The sequence below is a fragment of the Hakea prostrata genome, chromosome 11 (genome assembly GCF_041222555.1).
Source record: "Hakea prostrata isolate BN-2017 chromosome 11, UWA_Hpros_2, whole genome shotgun sequence".
Lineage (NCBI taxonomy): Eukaryota > Viridiplantae > Streptophyta > Magnoliopsida > Proteales > Proteaceae > Hakea > Hakea prostrata.
In genome coordinates, this window is record NC_142610.1 from 19,471,966 (window position 1) to 19,494,961 (window position 22,996).

The window sequence follows — 22,996 nt, forward strand, 5'->3', positions numbered from 1 at the left end:
GGAGATACTAGATGAAGTTGCTCAAATGATGCAAATATTGTTTTGATTTTCAAACCATGAGTTTACAGTTATGTATTCAAAAAGGAAGCAAAAGATGAAAGCTAAAAATAAAGATCAGTTTTACTTTTATTTCCGAAGATGGCACCAAGCTTAAGTGTAACTAAGCTAGGATCAATTTAGGTGGAAAAGACAGATTTTGTAATTGGCACTAAAGAAGAAAATGCCGTGCCAGTCTTTTGTGAACTATGCTGTTACAACAAGCTGCAAGCAGAGAGCTATGGGGACTAACTTGAAATATCCAACCCTAAACCTGATGTACTATTGGTATTCATTTTCCTTTGTCAAAGGCTTCAATATTTTGGGGTTCACATTCAGGACTGAAAAGGCGGACCAGCAAAGCAGAGGTTGAGCTCACAGTCACAGCTCCACAAGCAGCCCACCTGAGACTCCTCGGAACTGTTATTCTCGGACCTGCAATATATATAGAAGCAAGAATTAAAAAAAATTGCTGACATTGGGTACATGGGTCTATGAGAGAGTGACAGAGAGAGCACGTTCTTCCTTTCTTATCTATTTCTTTCTGGCCTATTATAAACACCCAAGAAAACCTCATAGAATGAATAGAAGGATAATGAAGATTGTAATCAAAATAATTATGATTAAATTTTTTGACCTATGCAACTATAGCACAAAAAATATGCTGATTAAAGCAAAAGCTGGTAACCAAATGGAGGTTCAGAATCTATTTACCATAGTGCAATCGACAAAGAACCCAAAATGCCAGCCCTCCACCTACAGAGAAAATTCCTGCTGTGTGCCTCATTAATCTTGAACATGGCTTTGCATCTGACCTCATCAGATCCCCATCAGAAAACCCCAACATGCGCCTCAATGCCATCTTCTTCTGCTGAGTTTTAACACAATAAGAGGTTTTCACTCTCTAAGTTAGCATGGTTTGTCTCCCCAGGTATGCTAAAAAGCTGTAACAAGAAAGCAGCAAACTGAGGCCTGATTTGGAGTATGTTCCAAAATACTTGCTTTTATGGTTTTCCATTGAAAATAAACATTCAGTGAAGCCTATCCAAGTGAGTCCAGGAACACTTTATTTTGGGCAATGAACGGGTTCTATGGGTCTTAGGCCACTCTTTTATGAGTCAATGGTGCATTTGTTGTATTTGGCACCAATTGAGTGTCCATAAGTGGTTGTGAGGTCAATACATAAGGTAGGTGTCCTAACTGTTTCAATTAGAGTGCGATACTTGTAAGTGAAGATTCCTAGTCTGAACATATTTACTGGTTGATGACTAAGGTTAGGTAACTTGCACGAATAAGAATTGATAAATGAGTTTCTTTCATTCCCCCTAGCTGATGTGTGGGATCATGTTCTTCTGTTCTTAATGATGCCTGAACCTTGTTCAGTGTGGAGTGTGACTGGGACTCTCTTAAGGAGTCAGTTTAGGAAATTTGAAAGGTATATGTATATGAATACTCACCATCAGATGAAGTAAATTAAATAATAGAAATTGAGTCTTTCTCAAGGTTTTTGAGTTGTCAGAGTTCTACAAGCATAGGGTGAAGTTTGTACTTCAAGCCTACTGCTGCTTCCTCTTTCTCATGCAAGTTCTGTTAATCTTTGTCAGTAATATTTTCCTCTTCTCTTCTACTTTTCTCCTTCACTGTGATACTTTTCCTGTATTATTTGTCTTCTAATATATGGTTACCTTGTTTTCTTTCAAGTTTTAGGTTGTTCTGTTCTGGATCATCTGTTCATGTATCTATCTCTTAACAAGAGTTTCACATACCAGTTTCTGATTTTGTTCTTCCTGAAATACTGTTTCTGTTCCCTAAAGAAATATGGTCAGTAGAACCGATCTGGTTTTGCTATCTGTCACCTAGTAGCACTAGACATTCACTAAAACTCATTTATTCCCTTGTCAGGATTTCATATTCTGCAGGTCGGTAGATTTTCCTGTGTGGACTACCTGACCCAAATTTCAAGTTAGACCAATAAGCCCAATGTAAATTTCTCTTTCAAACTAACAAATACCCTTAACACCCTTAATTGTGACACTCTCTACCTCTGTTATAACACCTCATTGAGGAAAAAGAATTTGTTGCTGATCTAGGTTCTGAGTAGCCAAAAACTATTTGGCTGAGACTTAGGTTTTCTTTTTGGGTATATTTTCCTTTTTTGGCTAACAATCAATATGATGAGCTGGTCAGGACTTGGTTGAAACTTGATTTTTTTCACATTCCACAGAGTTCTGTTTCAGTTACTTCCAAACCTATAGATCTTCGTTGAAATCTGCAATACAGACTGAGTTTTGTTTCCATGCTCTTAACTGCACCTTACGGCCAATCATACTTCTTTGCTACTTCTTGGTAAATCCTAGCCTTAGGATTCTAGACTTTTTAATGTACAAGGTTTGCCACCAAGTCTAACTCAATTTTTAAATTTTTTTTCATTGGTCACTATTTCTGCAGAGTGAATCAATTCTAAGCCAAAGAACAGAGGTTGAATTCAGAAGGAAAGATAAAAAAAGGAGTGAAGAAGTTATAATATGGTGCGTGGGAGAGCATGAGAGAGACTCATTGGTTTCTCATTTTATTTTCTTGTTGAAAGGTTTTGTCTCAACTTATAGTGTCTCTTTAATTTTGTTTTTTTGGAGCTGGTAGTAACAATGAATAACTGTTGCTGTCATAACTAAACACCATCATACGACTCACTCAACTCAAACTCAACATTAAAGAAACTGAACCATACCACCAACAGTTTCTCCAAGGCACACCAGCACCAATCACAATGCTTGAGTAGGTAAAACTTGAACTAGGAAACAGCTAACAGGAAAGCCATGATTCCATCCCTTGATGACGAGATAAGTAAGCATATATCAGAAAATTTCACATGCTTGAACTGATCATAATCAGCACAAAACCAATTCTTCTACCAGAGGATTTTACAAATTTCAAGCACGCATGTACATAACTAGTGGCATTATGGTAACAGAAACTTTTAGAGCTTAAATTAGCAAATTAAATCTTCATTCAAGCAATTAATCGAATAGGTTTAATCCTGAAACAGAAACAAGTAAAACAATCCATTCATCCAAATGGGCAGCTAAATTAACAGTCATTTCTGAATCAAATTCATCAAAGCTACACAGAAAGAAGCTAACAGAAGCATTGAAGCAAAAAGAAATCCATCGCCATTGTTGATCTATACCCCCACAATAAAAACCCAAAATCCCAATGATTAGAAGGTAGAAGACAGAACTACCAAAAAACCCCAAGCTTAGAAAGGAAAATTTTACCGGCGAATGAGAGCAGCGCTTGATGCTAGATTATCTACTGCAGATCGGCGACGGCAAATCAATTACCCTTTTCTAATCTAATGTCCGACGCTGAAGTCTGTACCAGAAAAAAAAAAAAAAAAAAAAAAAAAAACTCTGAAGTCTCATCTTCTAATCAGTTGGTCCAACCTTTGAACCCAGATTCGATTTGGTTTTAATATGGTCCAATAGGTTTAACCCGTTTGAGACTTTCGTATTAGCCTCAAAAACACAAATTGTACTTGTACTCCCTAGAATTGTGATGTATTGTATTTACTACTCCTTAAAGTTTTGTTATTACAAATGTCTCCCTGATGTTTCAAATTTTATACCAATCATAATTTAAGGGTGTATATCTAGCCATCTAGGCTCAAGATCTCCTTATTTTCCTTTGAGCAAATTGCACTATCACCTCAAAATGAAGGCTTTAAAGCACTGATACCTTACTTTATGTTTAAAAAACACCAAATGATTGTTGCTCTTTGTATTTGATTGGATCCATTTTAGTTGCTTTGAGTTACTTTTTTTATTTTTGAGCAAATTACCACTATAAATAGGGTAAAACTCTTGACCACCCGCTATTACTTTTTAAATTACATGACATTTACACTTAAAATTACAAATTATCTACGGTTACATTTTCAGTTGAGTGGACATGTAAAATGACAAAAATAACCTACTTATATTTAAAGTATTTAAAATTTAATTTTCAAATTACCGAAATATCCTCAGTTAGGTATCCCTTCATTCTTATTCTTTCCTATACCCCCGAAATGAGGGGTCGAAATCTAATCCTCATACTATATCTTAATTACTAAAGGGACCTTATTCTCCATGAAATTACTATTGCCCCTCACTTCTAATATCAAGTGATTGTAACAATTAGATATTAATTTAATGTCTATTTCTTCCTTCTAAAATTAACAAGCCAAAAGACAATATTATTTTCATTTAGAAAAAAGTCATATAAAATATAAATTTTACCCTTGTATCCTTGTCCTTTCTAAATTCCAAAACGTTGGATTCTAAATTTTTTTTGGGGTTGAAAAGTCAAATCTTGATAAGATAAAACCCGATGAGCTCTTTTATAAGGAAAAAAGAAAAAGAAAGGAAAATAACGAGAAGAAGATGATGGGAGAGGCTCCTAAGAGAGATGCAACATGTAGAGTTACAAATTATCGGAAGTAGGAACTTCCTAAAATTCGTGACATCAAAGTAGAATGTAAATAAATAAAATCATACTTAGTAGTGTCTTTCCTTCACAATAGCTTAATATTAGAGTTGGAGACTATTGGAATTAGGGACTTCCTAAAATTGATATTGTCAAATTTATAAGTAAATAATAAAAAAAATTAAAAATAATGTCAAATTGAAAAGTAAATAAATAAAAGCTAACAATAATAAGGATTTTTTTGTCTTGTATTTGAATCTCATTTTAGGATTTAGTCTAAGGAGAGGAATTAAGGAGTTGGCTTTAGTTCGTTGGGAAAAAAAGGAAGAACATTTTTGGTCAATGCAAGGTTGATAGGGTGATAAGATCCATATTTTTCAGTGGGAGAGGTCATCGGTTCGACCCTTCGAACAATAAATCTCCATTTGAGGATGTAATCAAGGTGCACGTAAGCTGGCCCGGATGAACCTCATACACAAAAAAAAAAAAAAAGTGTGCATTTTTTTTTTCTTTTCTTTTCTCATTTCAATAAAAAAGGTAAGACAATTTTGCACTCTAGGTTTAGGATTAAATTTTCCCCAATACTGAGGACAATGTAATTTAATATAAAGTCTAAACAAGTAATATAAACCTTAGGGTTATTTTGGAGTTTTTGAATAGATCAAAGATGCAACATCATCATTTAATTAATAGAGCTTAATGAACAAGTAGTATTAGTAATTATAAACAAAGCTTAAGGTTGGTTTAGTAATTAATTTTAAAAAATATAAAAAAAAATAATAATTATGCTATAATACAAGGGGCAATAATAATTATTCCATTCCCCCCTCAAGGTATCATGGAGGCAAGAGCCAATAGTAATTATTATCATTTTTTATTTCAAAACCAACTAATTATTGTCACAAGTATGCATGTATTTTTTTTTTTTTTGGATAATTTTTCATTTGAAACTCGTTAGGTTTGAGCCAATTCATTTTTAACTTCTTTTTTTTTTTTTTTTTTTTTTTTTTGTATTTGTTTCTCTTGTGGTTTTCAAGAAAACAAGCTAAGAACACACCGTTATTTTTATAATCAAAATGTTTATGTCTTTTTGACTTTCTTTCTTCAACTAGTAGCATATTCAGTTACAAGATTACCCAAATACCAAATAATTGATATCTCATATCTTTGTTCAATATTTGAGCTTTAAAGAAAGAAAATTGAAAGAACATAATAATATTTTGTTTATAAAAATAATGACGTGCTATTAGTTTATTATTATCTTTTGGATAACATAAGAGAGGCAAATGCAAATAAGTCTTTTGTTTTAAATTAAAAATAATTAGAATGAAACCTCAAGTGATCCAAATGAAAATTTGTAGTTTCTTGAAACATCTTTGATACCGTTAAACCCTACAAAAGAATCACTTTAATCACCCTTTAGGATCATCAGTCCATCTAGGCTTTCCTAAGACAAAGAAATACCATTTGATGGAGTTAAAGCTTTTCCATCTCCTTCATGTATTTAAGACTTATGGAAATCTTCCTTCACCCTTTGAGAATGCATGAATTTATAAGAAGTCTTATACTCTACTAAATAAAATTTAATCATGGTTTTCAAAATCATAGTGACATTTTATTATATAATATTATCACAACAACCTCCACTACCATTTAAGTATTTTGATGGAATTATACTATGATGAAATAAAAGTACACATTTAACAATAATATACTCTCTCATTCTCCCCCCCCTTTTTTTTTTTTTTCATTTGTATATATTTCTTAGGCGAGAATATCAAACACCACCTTAAAAGTCATGCCTGCCTTGTTTCGTGTCTGCCACATCTTCTCTCTATCCCTGACATTTCTAATGATAAAATATTATTAAATTCATATCGGTGCACGACATTACAAGAACTGTAATATTCCCATCTAAGTATTATTACAACTATCGGAAGTAAGAACTTCCTAAAATTCATAAAGTCAAATTGAAAAGTAAATAAGTAAAAATCATATTTAAAAGTCTCTTTTCCTCACAAGAGCTTAATACTAGAGTTACAAATTATTGGAAGTAGGATCTTTCTAAAATTGATGACAATAAATTGGAAAGCCAAAAATAATAAAACTAAAAGATAATGTTAAATTGGAAAATAAATCAATAAAAGCTAAAACATAAAAGGAATTATTTTTTTCTTTTCCCCCTTTTTTTCTTCTTCTTTTCATTTCAATAAGAGAAAAAGACAGTTTAGCACTTTTAGGTCTAAGATGAAATTTTCCCTAATTACTAAGGATAGCAATATAATTAATATAATGTGTAAATAAGTAATATACAACCTTAGGATTATTTTGGAGATGCAACTGATAGAGCTTAGTAAGCAAAGGTATTAGTAGTTATAGACAAAGCCTAAGGTTGGATTAATAATTTCATAAAATAGATGAATAATATGGCTATAATACAAGGGGACAATAGTAATTATTTTTGTTTCCATTTTTACCTCAAGGTATGTCGACATGAACACAATCTTGATAGAGGAAAGAGCTAATAGTAATTCTTAGCATTTTTTATTTCAAAGCCAGCTAATTATTGTCATAAGAATGCATGTCAATTTTTTTGGATAATTTTTATTTGAAACTCATTAGGTTTGAGCTAACTCAATTTTTAACTAAAGAATAATAAATAAATAAATAAAAAAATTGTATTTGCCCCTCTTGTGGTTTTCATAAAAACAAACTAAGGACACACCATTATTTTTATGATCAAAATGCACATATTTCTTCTCGATTTTCTTTCTTTAACTAATAGCATACTTAGTAACAAGATTACTCCAATATCAAAAGGTTGGTATCACATACCTTTGTTCAACATCTCAGTTTTGAAGAAAGAAAATCAAAATAGCACAAATGTACTCTGGTCATAAAAATAATAGCGTTCATAGTGGATTTTTTTTTTGTTAGATACCATAAGAGTTTAGGTAAATGCCTATTGTAGGAGATCAAGTAAATGCATATAATTAAAAATAACTAGAATGAAATCTCAAGTGATCCAAATGAAAAGTTTCTTGAAACGTCTTGACACTGCAAAACCCTACAAAAGAATCACTTTGATCACCCTTTAGGGTCCGTCCATCACCCTTTGAAATACTGTTTGATGAAGTTAAATGCTTTTTCCATCTCCTTCATATATTTCAGACTTATGGAGACCATCCTTCACCCTTTGAGAATGCATGTACATATAAGAAGCACTCCAATACTCTATTAAATAATTTAATTATAATTTTCAAAATCATGAGTGACATTTTAATATTAATATTATTACAACAACCTCCACCACCATTTAAGTATTTTGATGTACAGAAAAATATCAAATCAAAGAAGAACGGTTGGTGGTTTCTAGACAAAACGTTGTTGACAAATCTATATTTGGTTTATAGATGATAACAATAATAATTCTTCATGTGACATATAGGATATTTGGTGGACCAAGCTCATGATAATCACTCAATCGACCTTCAACAAAACAAGAAAAAATAATAATAATTAATAATCCAATTAGTGTTGTCAAAATAATCATGTTATGCATGGTGTAAAACAATTGTAAGATAAAATGTTCTAGAGTTGGAATGTAGGAGTAATTACAGTATGAGCTTTCTTTTTTCTTAGATAAGAAGAGACTTAATTTATTAATGATATTTATGTTGTATTGATGCATCAATAATTGATTAGAAGAAAGGGAATGATCAATTTGGATTGTTCTTACTTAAAGATTTGACGGGTAGACAAAGATCAAATCATAAAAGATTCTAAGAAATGAAAGTAATGATAATAAATTCTATAGAAGTAGACCACATTAGTACTCTACTCATGCAAAGTGTGACTTAAGAGAGGTAAGGGACACTTTGATCAACACCATAGATTGGGTGCTGATTTTGTTTCAGTCCTTTGGACATTTCTATAACTGTTGAATCGTCAAAATGTGGTTGAGATCAAAATCTTGACTACTTGTTGCTTTAAACCAAGAGATACAACAAGTGGACATTTCGATGATCCAACAGTTAACGGTTCCGGGCCGTTAATGCACAGGAATGAAGCTTGGTCCCATGGATGCAAATTTCATCTTTTAGATCATAATCGGCCCTCAAATCTCAGAGGTTGTACATCCACCTTGTACATTGTGTAGAGTTGTCTCACTCATCTCTTACACGAGTGTAGGAGATCTAGACACAATTGATAACCTAAAAGCCAGAGAAATATGCAAAGAGAAAGAAAGACATATATTTATTACAAAAATTAAGCGATCACCTTCTTATTTTGACATTCATAACACCAACATCATTCCAAAGATACATAGATGTAGAGGAAAACAAACATTACTAAAAACATACAAACTTCACCACTTAGGAGACATTTATTCATAAACGAGTAAGATGATGTATACAGAAGTAGGGCTTTAGTCTCAGATGGTGATCACTAACAAGCCAAGGCACTAGGGTTTAAAGCCTTGGTTCTAAGCTTGAAGAAGATGCGCATCTAACCCCTTGGCGAACTTGGTTGCAAACTCCAGATAGTTAATAGGCTCGGGAACCTCTTCACTTAGCTTCTCATATTCCATGGTGCAGTTCACATGATCCTTGCCATCCTTTGTGAAGACTTGCACATGAATCTTGTACTTGCTGTAACGTTCATTAATATATCCATCAAATGCATTCAGAGTGAAGAATTTGTTCTTTTCATCTATCACCTCCATCTTGCCTCTGGAGACAACTGTTTTCCCATCTTTTGTTCAACAAAATTTAAGGGAAAAAAAAAAAGTTTAGAATTTCTCAGTAGTTTCTAAAGAACAAAAATTTGCAGGTTTGAAAATATTTTTGAAGGGTTAGCCCATTTAGTCTTACCTAAAACATATGTATAGTGATTGACAGAGTTCAAGCTCTTTCCATCTCCTTCATGTACTTTAGACTTGTGAAGACCATCAGGAAGAGCTTTGGAAAGTAGGGCTCCATGATCTACAAAGCCATTAAAATATTTGACTGCAGGCGATTTGATCTCCATTTCCACTGAAAGCTTTCCACTGACACCCATTGTTTCAAAAGCAAATATTGAACAGATGAACACTAAAGAACTGTGAGAGCAGATGGAAAGAAAAACAGAAGGTTGTGTATTTGAGAATTGAGAATAGATGTATTTATAATTGTCCACTACACCATTAATAGATAAAAAAAAAACATTGGATGATGGAAAATCTCACTTCAATATCATCTTCTCATTTTATTTAAAAGGAAAAAATGATTGGATGTCGGAATTAACCCTTGTTAAAAGAAATTACTAATGCATAATTATGCTTTCAATTATTGGATTAGGTGAAAATCCAGTACTAAATTCGATCATATTCATCAAAACAGTAAAAAACAAACCGTCAAGGTTTCTTATTATTACAACTAACTGCCACTCTTAGCCACCAACAAGTAAACGCTTTGATGACATCAAACCAAAGAAGAGAAAAATGCCCAGATGAGGGTCTACAGACTCTGGATCATTCATAAATTTATGGTGGAAGCAGGGCAGACCTACAGCCCCCGGATTTTTAAAAATTTAGACTAATTTTGCTATTTTTTTTTCTAGTTTTCACATTAATTCGTTTAATTTTTTCAATTTTTTCTCTTCTCATTTGTGTAATGTCACTATTTGCCCTCTCCCAATATTAAGAACAACTTTTAAAGGTAAAATAATAGATATAAATGTCATTCTTAATTAAAAAGTAACTCTTCAATCCTTATTTATTCTCTTCTCTCTCATATTTTCTCCTTATTTATTCTCTTCTCTTTCTATAAGTGTGGTTAAAGGAAATTTTTGAAAAAAAAAAAAAATCTTATTAGGTATTTAAAATGTCATTCCTAATTAAAAACCAACTCCTCAATCCCTATTTATTCTCTCATGTCTCATATCTCCTATTTTTTCCCTATTTATTCTCTTCACTTTCTTTCGTCCTATTTATTTTCTCCCCTTTTTATAAAGTGGGTTAAGAAAATTTGAAAAAAATCTACTCCACAATTAAGTACTCTTTATCTTTCTTAATTTATTTATAGTTTTTTTTTTTTTGTTATTCTTTTTATTGATTTTATTATCTATGTTTCTTTATTTCGTCAGCAATTTTTGTTATTTGATTTTGTATTGTGAATAAAATGTTTATAGTTAGTAATGTAACTAATTACCATTGGTTTGCATCTCTTACCTAAAAAAAAATAATTTGGTTTATATCTCCTACCAAAGGCTTGCATCTAACTTTTTAGGGTTGAAGTCATGTGTATATTTTTTTTGTATTGTTGTTTTAATTTATCTATATTTTATTGAAAAAAAAATATCATTATTAAAATATAGAAAAAAATATCATTATTAATAATTTACCTTTTTTCAAATATATGTGGGCCTATTCCTTAATATAATAAAATAATTTAGAAGTCGGACCCCCAATGGGTTTTATAAGGGCCCACACAATATGTGTGGCAAAAAAATATTAGTGCTTCCCTAATGTGAAGGTAATTTGGCTTTCATTCTTTGACCCCCCAATTTTGAATCCTGGGTCCGCTCCTGCTCATAAACAAACAGTATAATGTGGAACTACGATCACAGTTGCATGCAGTGATCATTGATAAGACAAGCATTAGGGTTCTACTCCTTGGTTCTAAGCTTGAAGCAGATGTGCTTCCAACCCCTTAAAGAAATCGGTTGTGACCTTCAAATAGTTAATTGGCTCAGAGATCTCTTCATTTAGTTTTTCATATTTTATAATGCATTTCACAAAGTTCTTGCCATCCTTTGTAAAGACTTGCATATGTAGCTTGTACTTGCTGTAATTCTCTCCAACATGTCCACCAAAGTGGTTCAAAGTAGAGAATTTGTTCTCTTCATCTAAGGCTTCTATCTTGGCTTTGGCAGTTACAACTGTATCCCCTTCTGTATTCAAACAAAATGACGCCAAAAAAATATCTGTTAAAACTTCTCTCTAGTGTTTAATGAACAAATTTGCAGTTTCTTGAAACATCTTTTGACATTGTGAAACCCTACAAAAGAATCACTTTAATCAACCATCAGGGTCAGTTCATCTTTGCTTACCTAAGACATAGAAGTACTGATTGATGGAGCTAGTTCAAGCTTTTTCCGTCTCCTTCATGTATTTCGGACTTATGGAGACCACCAGGAAGAGCTTTGTGGAATAGGGACCGATGATATCAATGTAGACAGCCATGAAAATACTCGTCTGCAGAGGATTTGATCTCCAGTTCAGCTGAAAGCTTTCCACTAAGACCCATTGTTCCCAACCTTCAAAAACAAATATTGGAGAACTGATGACACTCTACAGGAGGGTGGGAGAAGTAAAAGGAAGCTTATGAAGTTGAAAACTGAGAATGCATGTATATATAATAATCCAATACTCTAGTAGATAAAATTTAGTTATATTTTTCAAATCAGGAGTGACATTATTATACTATTATTGTTATCACAACAACCTCCACTGCCATTTGAGTACTTTTGAGCGGTCTGTGGTTCCAAAGACAACCTAATCGTTGATAAAAAATAATAAAAAAATAATAAAAAAAATAAAAATCTCTATTTACCTTAAAAAAAAAATTCTTTACCAAAAGAAGAAGAAAAATAAAAATAATAGCAATATAACCATTATTGTCTAATCACGTTATGCACGGTATAATTGTCATTATTATACAAAAATAGTAACTTAGTGTAAGATCAATGTTCTAGAGTAGCTCTTAGTAGTAAATACATTCTAAGCCTTAATTTATTTATTTACTTATTATGGTATGAAGAACCTACTAATGATATTTATAGTCTGTGGATGCATCAATAATTGCTTGGGAAAACTTGATCGATTTGAATTATTCTTACTTAAAAGATTAGCAGCATTACTAACATGTTTTATACTAACATGTTGTTCCTTTTTAGTGGTTTGATGGGTAGAAAAGATCAAATCATAAGAGATTTGTAAGAAATGAAAAGATGTGGAAGTAACAAAAAATTTTAGAAAAGAAAACATTAGTGTCATGATCATGTAAGTGTGTGACTATCAAAGAGGCTGGAGGATATTTTGATCAACACCATACATTAATGGATGGAGCTAGTTCTATCTTTAAGATCATGGTCGGCCCTGATCTTGGAGCTAGATAGGATACCCACTTTGTATATTGTGTAGAGTTGTTTTTCTTCTTTGAAGCACTGTTGTGTGGCCTAGAATGGGCTTGTACTTTGAAATTTTTTAGGCTTTGGATAGAATGGGATTGCGTTGTAGTCATGTGCTCCTAATACAACAATGACGCATTCCTTAGTGTGTTATTCAAAGATGGAGAGAGTTTGAGACTTTTTTGTATTTAACTCAGTGGAAAATCTCTCATTGTTACAAAGAGACGAACACTGTAGCTAACTTTTTCGTTGGAGTAGCAGCTAGACTTGAAATTTCTGAAGTTAATTCACCTTGGTCAGCCATGATTAGGAGTGAATTAGAGTGAAATGCCTTTGAGCGCCCTTGCTATCATTTTTAATTATGTGGACACATAGGTTTTAAACTTTGAGGTTCCTGTGAGGTTTGTGTATTGGGAGCAACTTTTGTCACGGAATTTAGTATTTGAAGATCCTCTTGCACCTATTTATGATTGTAATGTTGTAATAATAATAGTTGCTCTTGCATCACATCCATCTTCATTCGAACCTCACACTGAGAAATTAACCTATGAGCAATACATGATCAAAACCGATATCACTGATGCTAGAGGTGTTCAAATCTAACTCAGACTTGATAATAACTGACCAACGAGCATTAACATCTGAAATTTGAGACCTTGCTGCTGACCCCAGCAAAAAAATCTGCTACAGCATGCGTCTCTCTGTAACAGTGAGAAATCTTCCACTGTATAGAATCCAAAAAATAGACTACTTAGATCATAAAAAATATATATAATAAAAAACTAGATAACCCGAAAGCCTCTCTAACCAATAATTGAAGCACAATATTAAGTTATACGGCTATGGTTTCTCTTGGTGACATCTTTGCTTTATTATATTCTTTTTATTTATTTACTTTAATTTTCAATATATTTATTAGCATACCATTTGCAACTGCTAATGCAGATTTGTATAGGCAAGTGCCTTTCGTGTATAATCAGAATATGGACAATATAAGAGAAAGTGTGCCCCACATGAGAAATAAAATGGATCGAATTGTTGAATAATTGCCATGAAATGCCAAAACTTTTGGTGAGATTACTCAACAATTAAGCAAAATTTCCAATCACTGTTGATATTTAATATAAAGAAATTAAAGCATGAGGTGCCCACCTGATCATAAACATAAGAAAAATGGAAAAGTAATGTTTGAATAGACGGTGCAATCTAAAGAAAGATTAGCTAATCCTAACGTACTATATATCCATGCATCACAATTCTCAATTTCTTCATAGCATTTACTACCTTTCTTAAGAGTCGTGTTTCTTCAGCTGTTCTTTTGATATTGGTTTTGAAGAATATTAAGAGAAATGGGTCTCACTGGAAAGGTTTCAGTGGAACTGGAGATCAAATCTTCTCCAGATAAGTATTTTCAAGGTGTGATGAATCACCAAGCCCTGTTTCACAAGGCTCTTCCTGATGGTCTCCATAAATCTGAAGTTCATGAAGGAGATGGAAAGAATGTGGACTCCATCCTTCACTACAACTACGTCTTAGGTAAGACTAGCCAGATGGCCTGACCTTGAAGTGTTTAGAATGATTTCTTATCTTCAAATTTGTGTTTTTGATGAAATGCTTTTTCTGAATTATGTTTAACACAGATGGGAATAATGCTGTCACTTGCAAAGGAAAGATTGAAACCGTTGATAAAGTGAACAAAATAATGTCTTTCTTTTTATTCGATGGACATGTCGGAGAGCTCTACAGCAAGTACAAGCTGATCATTCAAGTCTTTACAAAGGATCGCAAAAACTTTGCCAACTACACCATAGAATATGAAAAGCTAAGTGAGGAGGTCCCTGAGCCGCTTAACTATCTGGAACTTAAAACTAGGTTCTGTAAGGGGTTGGATGTGCATATCAGTCAAGCTTAGAACCAAGAAGTTGAAACCCTAATGCTTGGCTTGTTAGTGATCACAGCTTGCAACTGTTGTTTGATTATGAGTGTGCTTGTTTCTTCCTTGGTTAAGATGTTTGTGTCATGGCTTTCTTATTTCTATCTATGTAATTTGTGATGATGATCTTAGAATATTATAATAAATGTGGTCACTGAACCTTTGTAATACATTTTATAAGATGCTAAGGTTGTACTAACGTAGCCAGAGCCAACTAGCCCAGGATCCAGTAAGAATAAGCTTGCGGAAGATCAAATGCAGTAAAAGTGGTCCTTCCAGCCACCAACCACCAAACTACCCCCCTCCCCGCCCTGCCTCGGCCCCTGCCCCGAACAAGTTTACTCTTTATGAAATTATTATTGCCCCCTCACTTCTAATCAAGGTGCGAAGTTTGGGTGAAGTTTGCCGGTTCTCTGGCTGGCGAACCTGACGAACCAGGAACTTCACCGAAAGTTTCACCGAGAAGGGACAGGAGAAGCGAGATTGCTCTAGGATGTTGCAGGTTGCATGTGGGCCTGGTCCAGCGAGGAGGATGAAGAGGATAATACCACAGGACCAAGCATCTGCTTTGGTTCCATCGTATCCTTTTCATTCGACCACTTCAGGAGCTGTAAACGCCGGCGTACCACAGGCCGTGTGAAGAAGCCCATCTTTCAAGGTGCTCGCCAGAGAAGAGAGACTAAAATCGGAGACCTTGTTCCTACAGCCTAATCTGCTTTGGTTGTTTTGATCATTGAGAAGGAGGTTCTAGGGCTTGAGATCTCGGTGGGTGACACCGTTTCTGTGACAGAATAACATTTGACACCGTTTTTCGAAAAACCATTGCCATCTCTCTCTCTCTCTCTCTCTCACAGATCTCCTCTGTTTGCAGATTTTCCTCACAAATCGACCACCATTCTCAGAGCTGGGATACTTAATTTCGGAATATCATCGATATATCGCAGTTTGACGATAAAATGGCTAGACATCGCAGAGAAATCGGTAATATCTCGTCGGTTCGACTTTTGGCCGAATCGAAACCACCGAATTGTGGTGATATTGCGTACCTTGCTTCTAATAGTACAAACGCTAAATGTGCAATGTCCATTTTGCTCTTCATTAAAATTAAGAAGTCAAAAGACAGTAATATATTCATTTAGAAAAACCATATGCAATGCTAATGTTGCCTTTATATTATAGTCATTTATGATTTCTAAAAGTCAGATCCTTATGAGATGATGTAAAAGTTAAATAATTAATAACAAACATTAACGTTATCTTGAGAGTTTGAAAACTATAACGATGTCATGTTATCTATTAACTAATAGAACTTAACGGCAGCGGGCATTAGTATTTGAGATAAAATTTATGGTTGGACTTAACAATTTCAAAATGTACAAGGGCTAAGATAGTAATTAAGCAATAGTACACTGGGGCATTAGTAATTCTAACGAAAGACAAAATAACTATTACTTATCCAACTTGAACAGCCTCTTAACCATTGAGAAGAGGCAACGCAAAAAAGTCCTAAAAGCCCTTGATTGATTGTTAGCATAGCTTGGGGTTACATCACAAATCAATATCATGCAAAAATAAATTAAATTAAATGTGATAATATAGAGCAGCAATTGTATTAGAGCTTTTCTTAATGCTGATAATATTCTACATGAGATGCATCAATAAGTCTCCTCATAAAATCGATATGGTAGATTCTAAACCAAAGCAATTAATTCTTGGTTTTTGTGTTTGTACCAAAAAAAAAACATTACATATCCAATCTTATCAGTTACTTAACATCCTTAGAAGTAAGGGGGCAATAATAATTTTGTAAAATACAAGATTTGACGGCAATAGTAATTTTTCCTAGATAATTTTTTATGTCAGTGTGGTATCTTGGTGACATGGTATTCAATATATTTATTCAATAAAAAACTTCAGAGCATATCATTGCAACTGCTAAAACAGATTTGGATAGACAGGCACTTTTGTGTGTAATAAAAATATGGGCAATCACAACAAAGAGCTGTTCTAATGGTGAAACCAACACCTCTTAGTGAAGAGGTTATGGGTTTGACTTTTGTTGAGGCATATTAATATCCAAATCCCCTGGCTTAATAAAGTCCCTTTGTACCCAAAAAAAAAAAGGGGCAATCAAAAGAAAGTGTCCACCACCGAAGGATGAAATGGAATGTTTTTTCCATAATCTGCCAAAATTTTTGGTGAGATTGCTCAACAAGTAGACAATTTGTTCAATTGATGATACTCTGACATAGAGAAACTAAAGTATGATCAAGTGCCCACCTGATCATAAACATAAAAAATAATACTAAAAAATCAACCAAAATCCTATCCGCCACTCCATTTCAAGCTTATGCGGCTAGGATTGCTTTTAAGGCTTCCACAATTGATCAAACACAGTCACTACACTCAAGAAAGTCTCTACAATTGATACTGATCACAAGGATCTAATCAATCCAAAGAAGAGTTTGATACATATTATAATTTCTACAAAACCCTAGTCAATATTTTATATTTTGAGCATAGTGGAAAATATCTAAAACTCTCCCGTGGACGTAGGTTGAATTCACCACATAAACTTGGCTCTCTCTCTCAATTCCACGATTTTAGCAACATCCATGCATCACAATTGTCAATTACTTCGTAGCTACCATTTGCTACCTTTTTTAGGAGTAGTGTTTCTTCAGCTGTTCATTGAATCTACTTTTAAAGAACATCAGGAGAAATGGGATTCACATCCTCTGTAATTCCTTTCCCTACAATTCCGTGTAATTCCCTCATAGGATTGTGCCATGTGGCATTTAAGTAATCCAACCGTTACCCAATTTAAACTAAATTTGAATTTTATTCAAACCCACCCATAAATTTGAATTTTATTTAAACTCTTGTATATTCTCTTTCCATCTCCTGGGGCTTTGGTTAAGATTATTTTCATACAATATCCCCCATTGCAAAAGTTAGCTACTTCAGAAAACCCTATTTTATCATGACAATGATATTATATAAATGCTGTTGACCAAAGATAAAATCCTCAACAACACTTTTGACAACTTGACATAGTGCAGGTAGGTAATAGCAAAAAAAATATAGAGTACTCAATTAACAACCTAAGAGCCTGAGAAATATGGACAAACAGGAAGAAAAACCAATATATATATCACAAAAATTCCCTTCAACAAGAATAAAATATCACAAAAGTTCAGTGATCACCTTCTTATTCCAATAATAATACCAACATAATTCCAAAGATACACAGATGAACGTGGAGAAAGGAAAACCAACATTCATATAGCACACAAACTTTTAACTTAGGAAGAAACATGATACATAAGTACAATTTTAGTTGTAAGCGATGATCACTAACAAGCCAAGGCAGTAGGGTTTAAGGCTTTGGTTCTAAGCTTGAAGAAGATGTGCATCTAACCCCTTGGCAAACTTGGTTGTAACCTCCAGATAGTTAATAGGCTCGGGAACCTCTTCACTTAGCTTCTCATATTCTATGGTGCAGTTCACATGATCCTTGCCATCCTTTGTGAAGACTTGCACATGAAGCTTGTACTTGCTGTAAAGCTCACTAACATGTCCATCAAACATAATCAAAGTGAAGAATTTGTTCTTTTCATCTATCTCCTCCATCTTGGCTCTGGAAGAGACAACTGTTTTCCCATCTGAAGAAGAAGAAAAAAAAGAGTTAAGAATTTCTCAATAGCTTCTAAAGAACAAAAGTTGGTAGTTTTGGAAATGTTTTTGAAGGGTTAGCTCATAATTTAGTCTTACCTAGAACATAGGTGTAGTGATTGATGGAGTTCAAGCTCTTTCCATCTCCTTCATGTACTTCGGACTTATGGAGACCATCAGAGAGAATTTTGGAAAATAGAGCCCCATGATCTACACAACTATAAAAATACTTAACTGCAGGCGATTTGATCTCCATTTCGACCGAAAGCTTTCCACAAAGACCCATTTTTCCTAAATGTTCCAAAAGGAAATATAAAATAGATGAAGCACTAAAGAAATTTGCAAGATTAAAAAACGAAACAAAGTTGTGTAGTTGAGAATTGAGAATGCTAAGTATTTATAATTGTCCATTACTCCAGTAGATAAGAAATGAATGGACGATCAGAAATCTTCCTAAAAGAAATTGCTAATTGAATATGCTTGATTATGCTTTCAGTTAATGGATTAAGTGAACTCTAAAGGTTTCTTATTAACACAACGAAGTATGAATCCGGATCATCCCCCCGTCAGGGTAGCACTCTGTGCTCCTCGACCACAAATCCTGTGGGACCTACAGGTAAAAAATTATAATAAAAAAATTAATAAAAAGATTCCATTACCCAATTCCTAGGTCCCCTGATTTATGGTGGTAAAGCTATCGGGGAGCACAGCCGGGTAACTCATCTGGACTCACGAAGTACTACCATACCACCGACGTTTTTTTCTGTTTTTTTTTTCTTTCTTTCTTTGTTTGATGCAGGGATATATCAAATCAGAGAAGGACAAAGTGTCTTAGACGAAAAAATCAATCCAAATGATGTACGTTGGAACCAAATGAAAAAGACGTGACCAAATGTCTGTCGCATTATTTGTATATGCATGATTGGATCCATTTTAGTTGCCGTAGACTCTTGAGCCACTCGTTTATTTCTTTTTATGAAATTTTAATTCTACACCCTCTTTAATACAAGCTGAGGTTGATTAATCAAAATATCCATGCTATGATTTTCTTCATCGCAAAAATAAATGTAAAATTTGAAGTGTAATTTTTGTAGTGTGATATTCTTTCCTTGTTTGGCGACTAATGTCGTTCAGCTTGTAGATGGGACAAGTGATTGATATTTTGAAGAGCAACTAAAAGTTATGATTTTTCAAGTATCAATATTTTTATCCTAGTCCAGTGTTTTAAAGAGATTGTTTAGTTAGTAATGATCAATGTTTTATAGTATAAGGTCAATAATTTGAACTCGTTGGAGTCGATTTGAAATTTTGTTTCTTTACATACAACTATCAATTCCAAAAAAAATAGAGAAATTTTCAATGCCACCCCTAGTTGCCCCCTAATCTAATGCCACTTCTTGTGCGATTCAATTTATCGGACAGACACCCTATTTACTTACACTGTTATTCTCAGTTAGTTGTTATTTATCTATTTCTATTATTATACATCCCCATATCTTAAGTTTAGAAATATCATTCATGACAAATATTTCTCAAACTTTATAAGGATTTATGACGAAGCAAGGAAGTAGTCACAATTGGTAGAGGAGGAACAAAAAACGAGTCAAGTGTGGGTTTTTTATTCAAGATTATTCTTGTCCTTCTGTAATATTTAACTTGTTTACATCATCACTTAACTGTGATTTCCTAATAGCAGGAGATGTCTTTGATATATTCTTATTATAATATATTATGTCATCATTATTTATGAGTTTTCGACGATATTTGCTAGGATATGTCGGCAATATCTTAGCTCTGATTCGCTGGATTCTGCAACCAGCAAAAGACCTTGTGAAATCTCTCTGAGATTTTGTTCCTTGGTTACAAACTCCTCTTATCTGAAAAACCTGATAATAAGGATTCTACCAGTGATTTTTCCAGTTAAATGATACTTTTGTAATTAACTTTTCAAACCCCCCCCCCAAAATACTTCTAATTGATATAATGTTTTAATTTTAACCCCACAATACCTTTTTCTTTTAACCATATATAGATGTACATTAGAATCCAACTAGCAAATGAAAAGACATGAGCAAAATGACTGTTGCACAATCCATTTTAATTGTTTCTGAGCCACTCACTTTTTTTTTCTTCTTTTCCTTATGAAATATTAATTATAGATTCTCTTTATTATAAGCTAGCATTCATCCATTTAAGAGTAAATTTCTATAACTTTCTTTTATAAATTGTGATTTATAATTTCTTTGATATTTGCTGGAAAATTTTATTTTTTTAATTCAAAAAAACTTTTAAAATAAAAAAGTTTGGAATGATTTTAAATCAACTTCTTTTCATTATTTGTGATTTATAATTTCTATAAAATCTGTTGGTTTCCTTTTGAGATTGGATTTTACAAAATTAAAATATCATTTATGATGTTTATGAAGAGGAAAGCTTAGATAGACTTTCTTTTTTTTTTGTTTTCCTAATTCCTAACTTGTGATTTGTAGTTTATTGGAAAATTTTCTATTTTCTAGAAAAATTTTTTTCTTTTCTGATTCAAAACAACTTTTAAAATGGAAAAGTTCGGAATTATTTTATTCAACTTCTTTTCCTAAGTTGTGATTTATAATTTCTATAAAATCCATCAGTTTCCTTTTCATATTGTATTTTTACAAATTTTATAAAATCAAAATACCATTTATGATGTTTACAAAGAGGAAAGCTTAGACGGACTTACTTTTTTTGTTTTTCTAATTCCTGACTTGTGATCTATAGTTTATTTGAAATTCATTAGAAAAATTTTCTTTTCTATTTTGACTTTATAAATTTGGAAAAAAAAAATAAAAATACCAAGGGGACCAACAATTCAAAGAAGAGCTAATAATATAAACCAGGATTACTCCGAAGATACATAATATAAACCATATTTTTTTTATTCAATGAATAATATAATCCAGGATTACTCCAAAGATACATAGATGTAGAGAAAATAAAATATTACCATGACACACAAACTTGACAACCTCGGGAGGAAGTTTTATTCATAAACAAGCAATGCAATATATAACTACCAGCGAGCTATGATCACTGTGAAGCCTAGCTCTCCTTGAATCTAAGCTTGAATGAGATGTGCATCTAACCCCTTGCAGAGCTTTGTTACGAACTCCAAATAGTTGATTGGCTCAGAAACCTCTTCACTTGACTTCTGATACTCTATGGTGCAGTTCACAAAATTCTTTCCATCGTTTGTAAGGACTTGTACTTGCAACTTATACTTGCTATAAAGCTCTCCAATATGTCCATCAAAAAAACCCAGAGTGATTAATTTGTTTTCTTCATCCATGGCTTCCACCTTGCCTTTGGTAGAGAGAATTTTATCCTTATCTGTTCAACAAAATACAGCAAAAAATAAAATAAAATTTTCAAACTACAAAGGAATAATTCTTGCCATCTTCAGGGTTAGCTTACCTAACACATAGACGAAGTGATTGATGGAGCCCAAGCTCTTTCCATCTCCTTCATGTACTTGAGAGTTATGGAGACCATCAGGAAGAATTTTGGAAAAGAGGGCCCCGTGATCTACAAAACCATGATAATACTTATCTACAGAGGATTTGACCTCTATTTCCACTGAAAGCTTTCCACTAAGACCCATTGTTTCTTAATGTTTCAAGAGCAAATACTGAAGAACAGATCAAACACTCAGGAGTACTGTGGAAGAAGGTTGAGAAACTGAAGATTGATAATGCATGTATTTATAATAATAGTCCAGTACTCCAACAGGTAAAATATGGTTTCCTCTGGGTAAAATTGATTATTGTAGTTTCTTTTAATCTTGGTTCCAGCTCCCTTCTCATTTGTTTAGAAACACCAAAAATTAATTGATGTATGGGAAATCTTCCTAAAGAAATTGCGTGACCATGCTTCCAATCCTTAGATAAAGACGAGAAATTAGGTATTTCACATGTATATCCACACAATGGCTGAAAACACAGCGACATTCCCTTTATTATTAAAAGGACCACTCAAACCACCATCATTTAACTGCTTTGATGAGGTAGGGAAATATCAATTCAAAGAAGAGCATAGTATAAGCTGTGGCCTGTGGTCCTAGCTGAGAAGTGACATTAATATATGCTAAGCAGTGTGATGCTGAAATGACAATGAAACAAGGTCAAACAGAGAAACGATAGAAAAATGGAGAATTTTCTTTCTCAAAAAGTTTATTCAGAAATAATAATATTTAACTGTCAACTAAAAGATGCAAAAAACTTGATTTTATAGTGCTAAGAAACCCTAAAATGTCCAAAACGCCTTCAAAACGAAAAGCACTGAGACGGACTCACGAGCTCGCTTCCAATCAACGTGACGAATTTCGGCCCATTAAAAATCTTCTCATATGCCACCCCATATGCATCAGTAGTAAATGAAATATTAATGACAAGACTACTAGTCTACAACAGTGTGGTTGAAAAATAGATAAAGATAGAAGTACAATTTCCGCAACGTGATAGCCTCAGTTTGCCAATGATGGGTTAGTCAAGCGATTAGGCATATATATATATATATTAGTAATTTAGTTCCCATCCCATTGTAACAAGCTACCTTTCTAAAAATAAAATAAAATAAGTGTGCAGAATTATTGCCAACTGATGACATTAATATTATTTGACAAAGAGGTGTTGGAAGGATTTCCCCCCCGGGGGGGGGGAAAGCCCGCGGCCCCCCCCCCCC

General features: G+C 33.3%; 5 protein-coding genes and 1 pseudogene across 6 annotated transcripts; 1 reads left to right on the forward strand and 5 right to left on the reverse strand.

The window, feature by feature from the left end:
* Nucleotides 1–13: 13 nt before the first annotated feature.
* Nucleotides 14–3,411, reverse strand: LOC149000651 (uncharacterized). Of its 2 annotated transcripts, none has more exons than XM_089140450.1 (3): nucleotides 3,312–3,411; nucleotides 751–904; nucleotides 14–471 (listed from the first exon to the last, which is right to left on the reverse strand). In XM_089140450.1, the coding sequence occupies exons 2-3, from the start codon at nucleotides 896–898 to the stop codon at nucleotides 329–331; spliced, it is 291 nt and encodes a 96-aa protein (XP_088996576.1). In that variant the 5' UTR covers nucleotides 899–904; nucleotides 3,312–3,411; the 3' UTR covers nucleotides 14–328. The 2 variants fall into 2 exon arrangements, with proteins under 2 accessions (XP_088996576.1, XP_088996577.1); XM_089140451.1 differs by having other exon boundaries at nucleotides 751–980.
* Nucleotides 3,412–8,933: 5,522 nt separating this feature from the next.
* On the reverse strand, nucleotides 8,934–9,621 carry LOC149000652 (MLP-like protein 43). The gene is made up of 2 exons (XM_089140905.1): nucleotides 9,375–9,621; nucleotides 8,934–9,255 (listed from the first exon to the last, which is right to left on the reverse strand). Exons 1-2 carry the CDS (start codon nucleotides 9,559–9,561, stop codon nucleotides 8,987–8,989), a joined length of 456 nt encoding a protein of 151 aa, XP_088997031.1. The 5' UTR covers nucleotides 9,562–9,621; the 3' UTR covers nucleotides 8,934–8,986.
* A 1,540-nt stretch (nucleotides 9,622–11,161) lies between these two features.
* Nucleotides 11,162–11,789, reverse strand: LOC149000653 (MLP-like protein 43; annotated as a pseudogene).
* A 2,142-nt stretch (nucleotides 11,790–13,931) lies between these two features.
* Nucleotides 13,932–14,787, forward strand: LOC149000654 (MLP-like protein 43). The gene is made up of 2 exons (XM_089140940.1): nucleotides 13,932–14,208; nucleotides 14,313–14,787. Exons 1-2 carry the CDS (start codon nucleotides 14,022–14,024, stop codon nucleotides 14,582–14,584), a joined length of 459 nt encoding a protein of 152 aa, XP_088997066.1. The 5' UTR covers nucleotides 13,932–14,021; the 3' UTR covers nucleotides 14,585–14,787.
* Nucleotides 14,788–17,789: 3,002 nt separating this feature from the next.
* LOC149000655 (MLP-like protein 43) lies at nucleotides 17,790–18,733 on the reverse strand. The gene is made up of 2 exons (XM_089140434.1): nucleotides 18,380–18,733; nucleotides 17,790–18,270 (listed from the first exon to the last, which is right to left on the reverse strand). Exons 1-2 carry the CDS (start codon nucleotides 18,564–18,566, stop codon nucleotides 17,999–18,001), a joined length of 459 nt encoding a protein of 152 aa, XP_088996560.1. The 5' UTR covers nucleotides 18,567–18,733; the 3' UTR covers nucleotides 17,790–17,998.
* A 2,519-nt stretch (nucleotides 18,734–21,252) lies between these two features.
* LOC149000656 (MLP-like protein 43) lies at nucleotides 21,253–21,963 on the reverse strand. The gene is made up of 2 exons (XM_089140435.1): nucleotides 21,731–21,963; nucleotides 21,253–21,646 (listed from the first exon to the last, which is right to left on the reverse strand). Exons 1-2 carry the CDS (start codon nucleotides 21,915–21,917, stop codon nucleotides 21,375–21,377), a joined length of 459 nt encoding a protein of 152 aa, XP_088996561.1. The 5' UTR covers nucleotides 21,918–21,963; the 3' UTR covers nucleotides 21,253–21,374.
* Between the last annotated feature and the right edge of the window lie 1,033 nt (nucleotides 21,964–22,996).

What these genes read in the sequence shown, in the direction of transcription:
- LOC149000651 (XM_089140450.1), bottom strand. Translation starts at nt 898, where the DNA reads ATGGCATTGAGGCGCATGTTGGGGTTTTCTGATGGGGATCTGATGAGG. An exon ending in TCTTTGTCGATTGCACTATG is followed by an intron (nt 472 to 750) that starts GTAAATAGATTC and finishes TATATATTGCAG; the next exon opens with GTCCGAGAATAACAGTTCCG.
- LOC149000652 (XM_089140905.1), bottom strand. Translation starts at nt 9,561, where the DNA reads ATGGGTGTCAGTGGAAAGCTTTCAGTGGAAATGGAGATCAAATCGCCT. An exon ending in TCACTATACATATGTTTTAG is followed by an intron (nt 9,256 to 9,374) that starts GTAAGACTAAAT and finishes GTTGAACAAAAG; the next exon opens with ATGGGAAAACAGTTGTCTCC.
- LOC149000654 (XM_089140940.1), top strand. Translation starts at nt 14,022, where the DNA reads ATGGGTCTCACTGGAAAGGTTTCAGTGGAACTGGAGATCAAATCTTCT. An exon ending in TCACTACAACTACGTCTTAG is followed by an intron (nt 14,209 to 14,312) that starts GTAAGACTAGCC and finishes TGTTTAACACAG; the next exon opens with ATGGGAATAATGCTGTCACT.
- LOC149000655 (XM_089140434.1), bottom strand. Translation starts at nt 18,566, where the DNA reads ATGGGTCTTTGTGGAAAGCTTTCGGTCGAAATGGAGATCAAATCGCCT. An exon ending in TCACTACACCTATGTTCTAG is followed by an intron (nt 18,271 to 18,379) that starts GTAAGACTAAAT and finishes CTTCTTCTTCAG; the next exon opens with ATGGGAAAACAGTTGTCTCT.
- LOC149000656 (XM_089140435.1), bottom strand. Translation starts at nt 21,917, where the DNA reads ATGGGTCTTAGTGGAAAGCTTTCAGTGGAAATAGAGGTCAAATCCTCT. An exon ending in TCACTTCGTCTATGTGTTAG is followed by an intron (nt 21,647 to 21,730) that starts GTAAGCTAACCC and finishes TTTGTTGAACAG; the next exon opens with ATAAGGATAAAATTCTCTCT.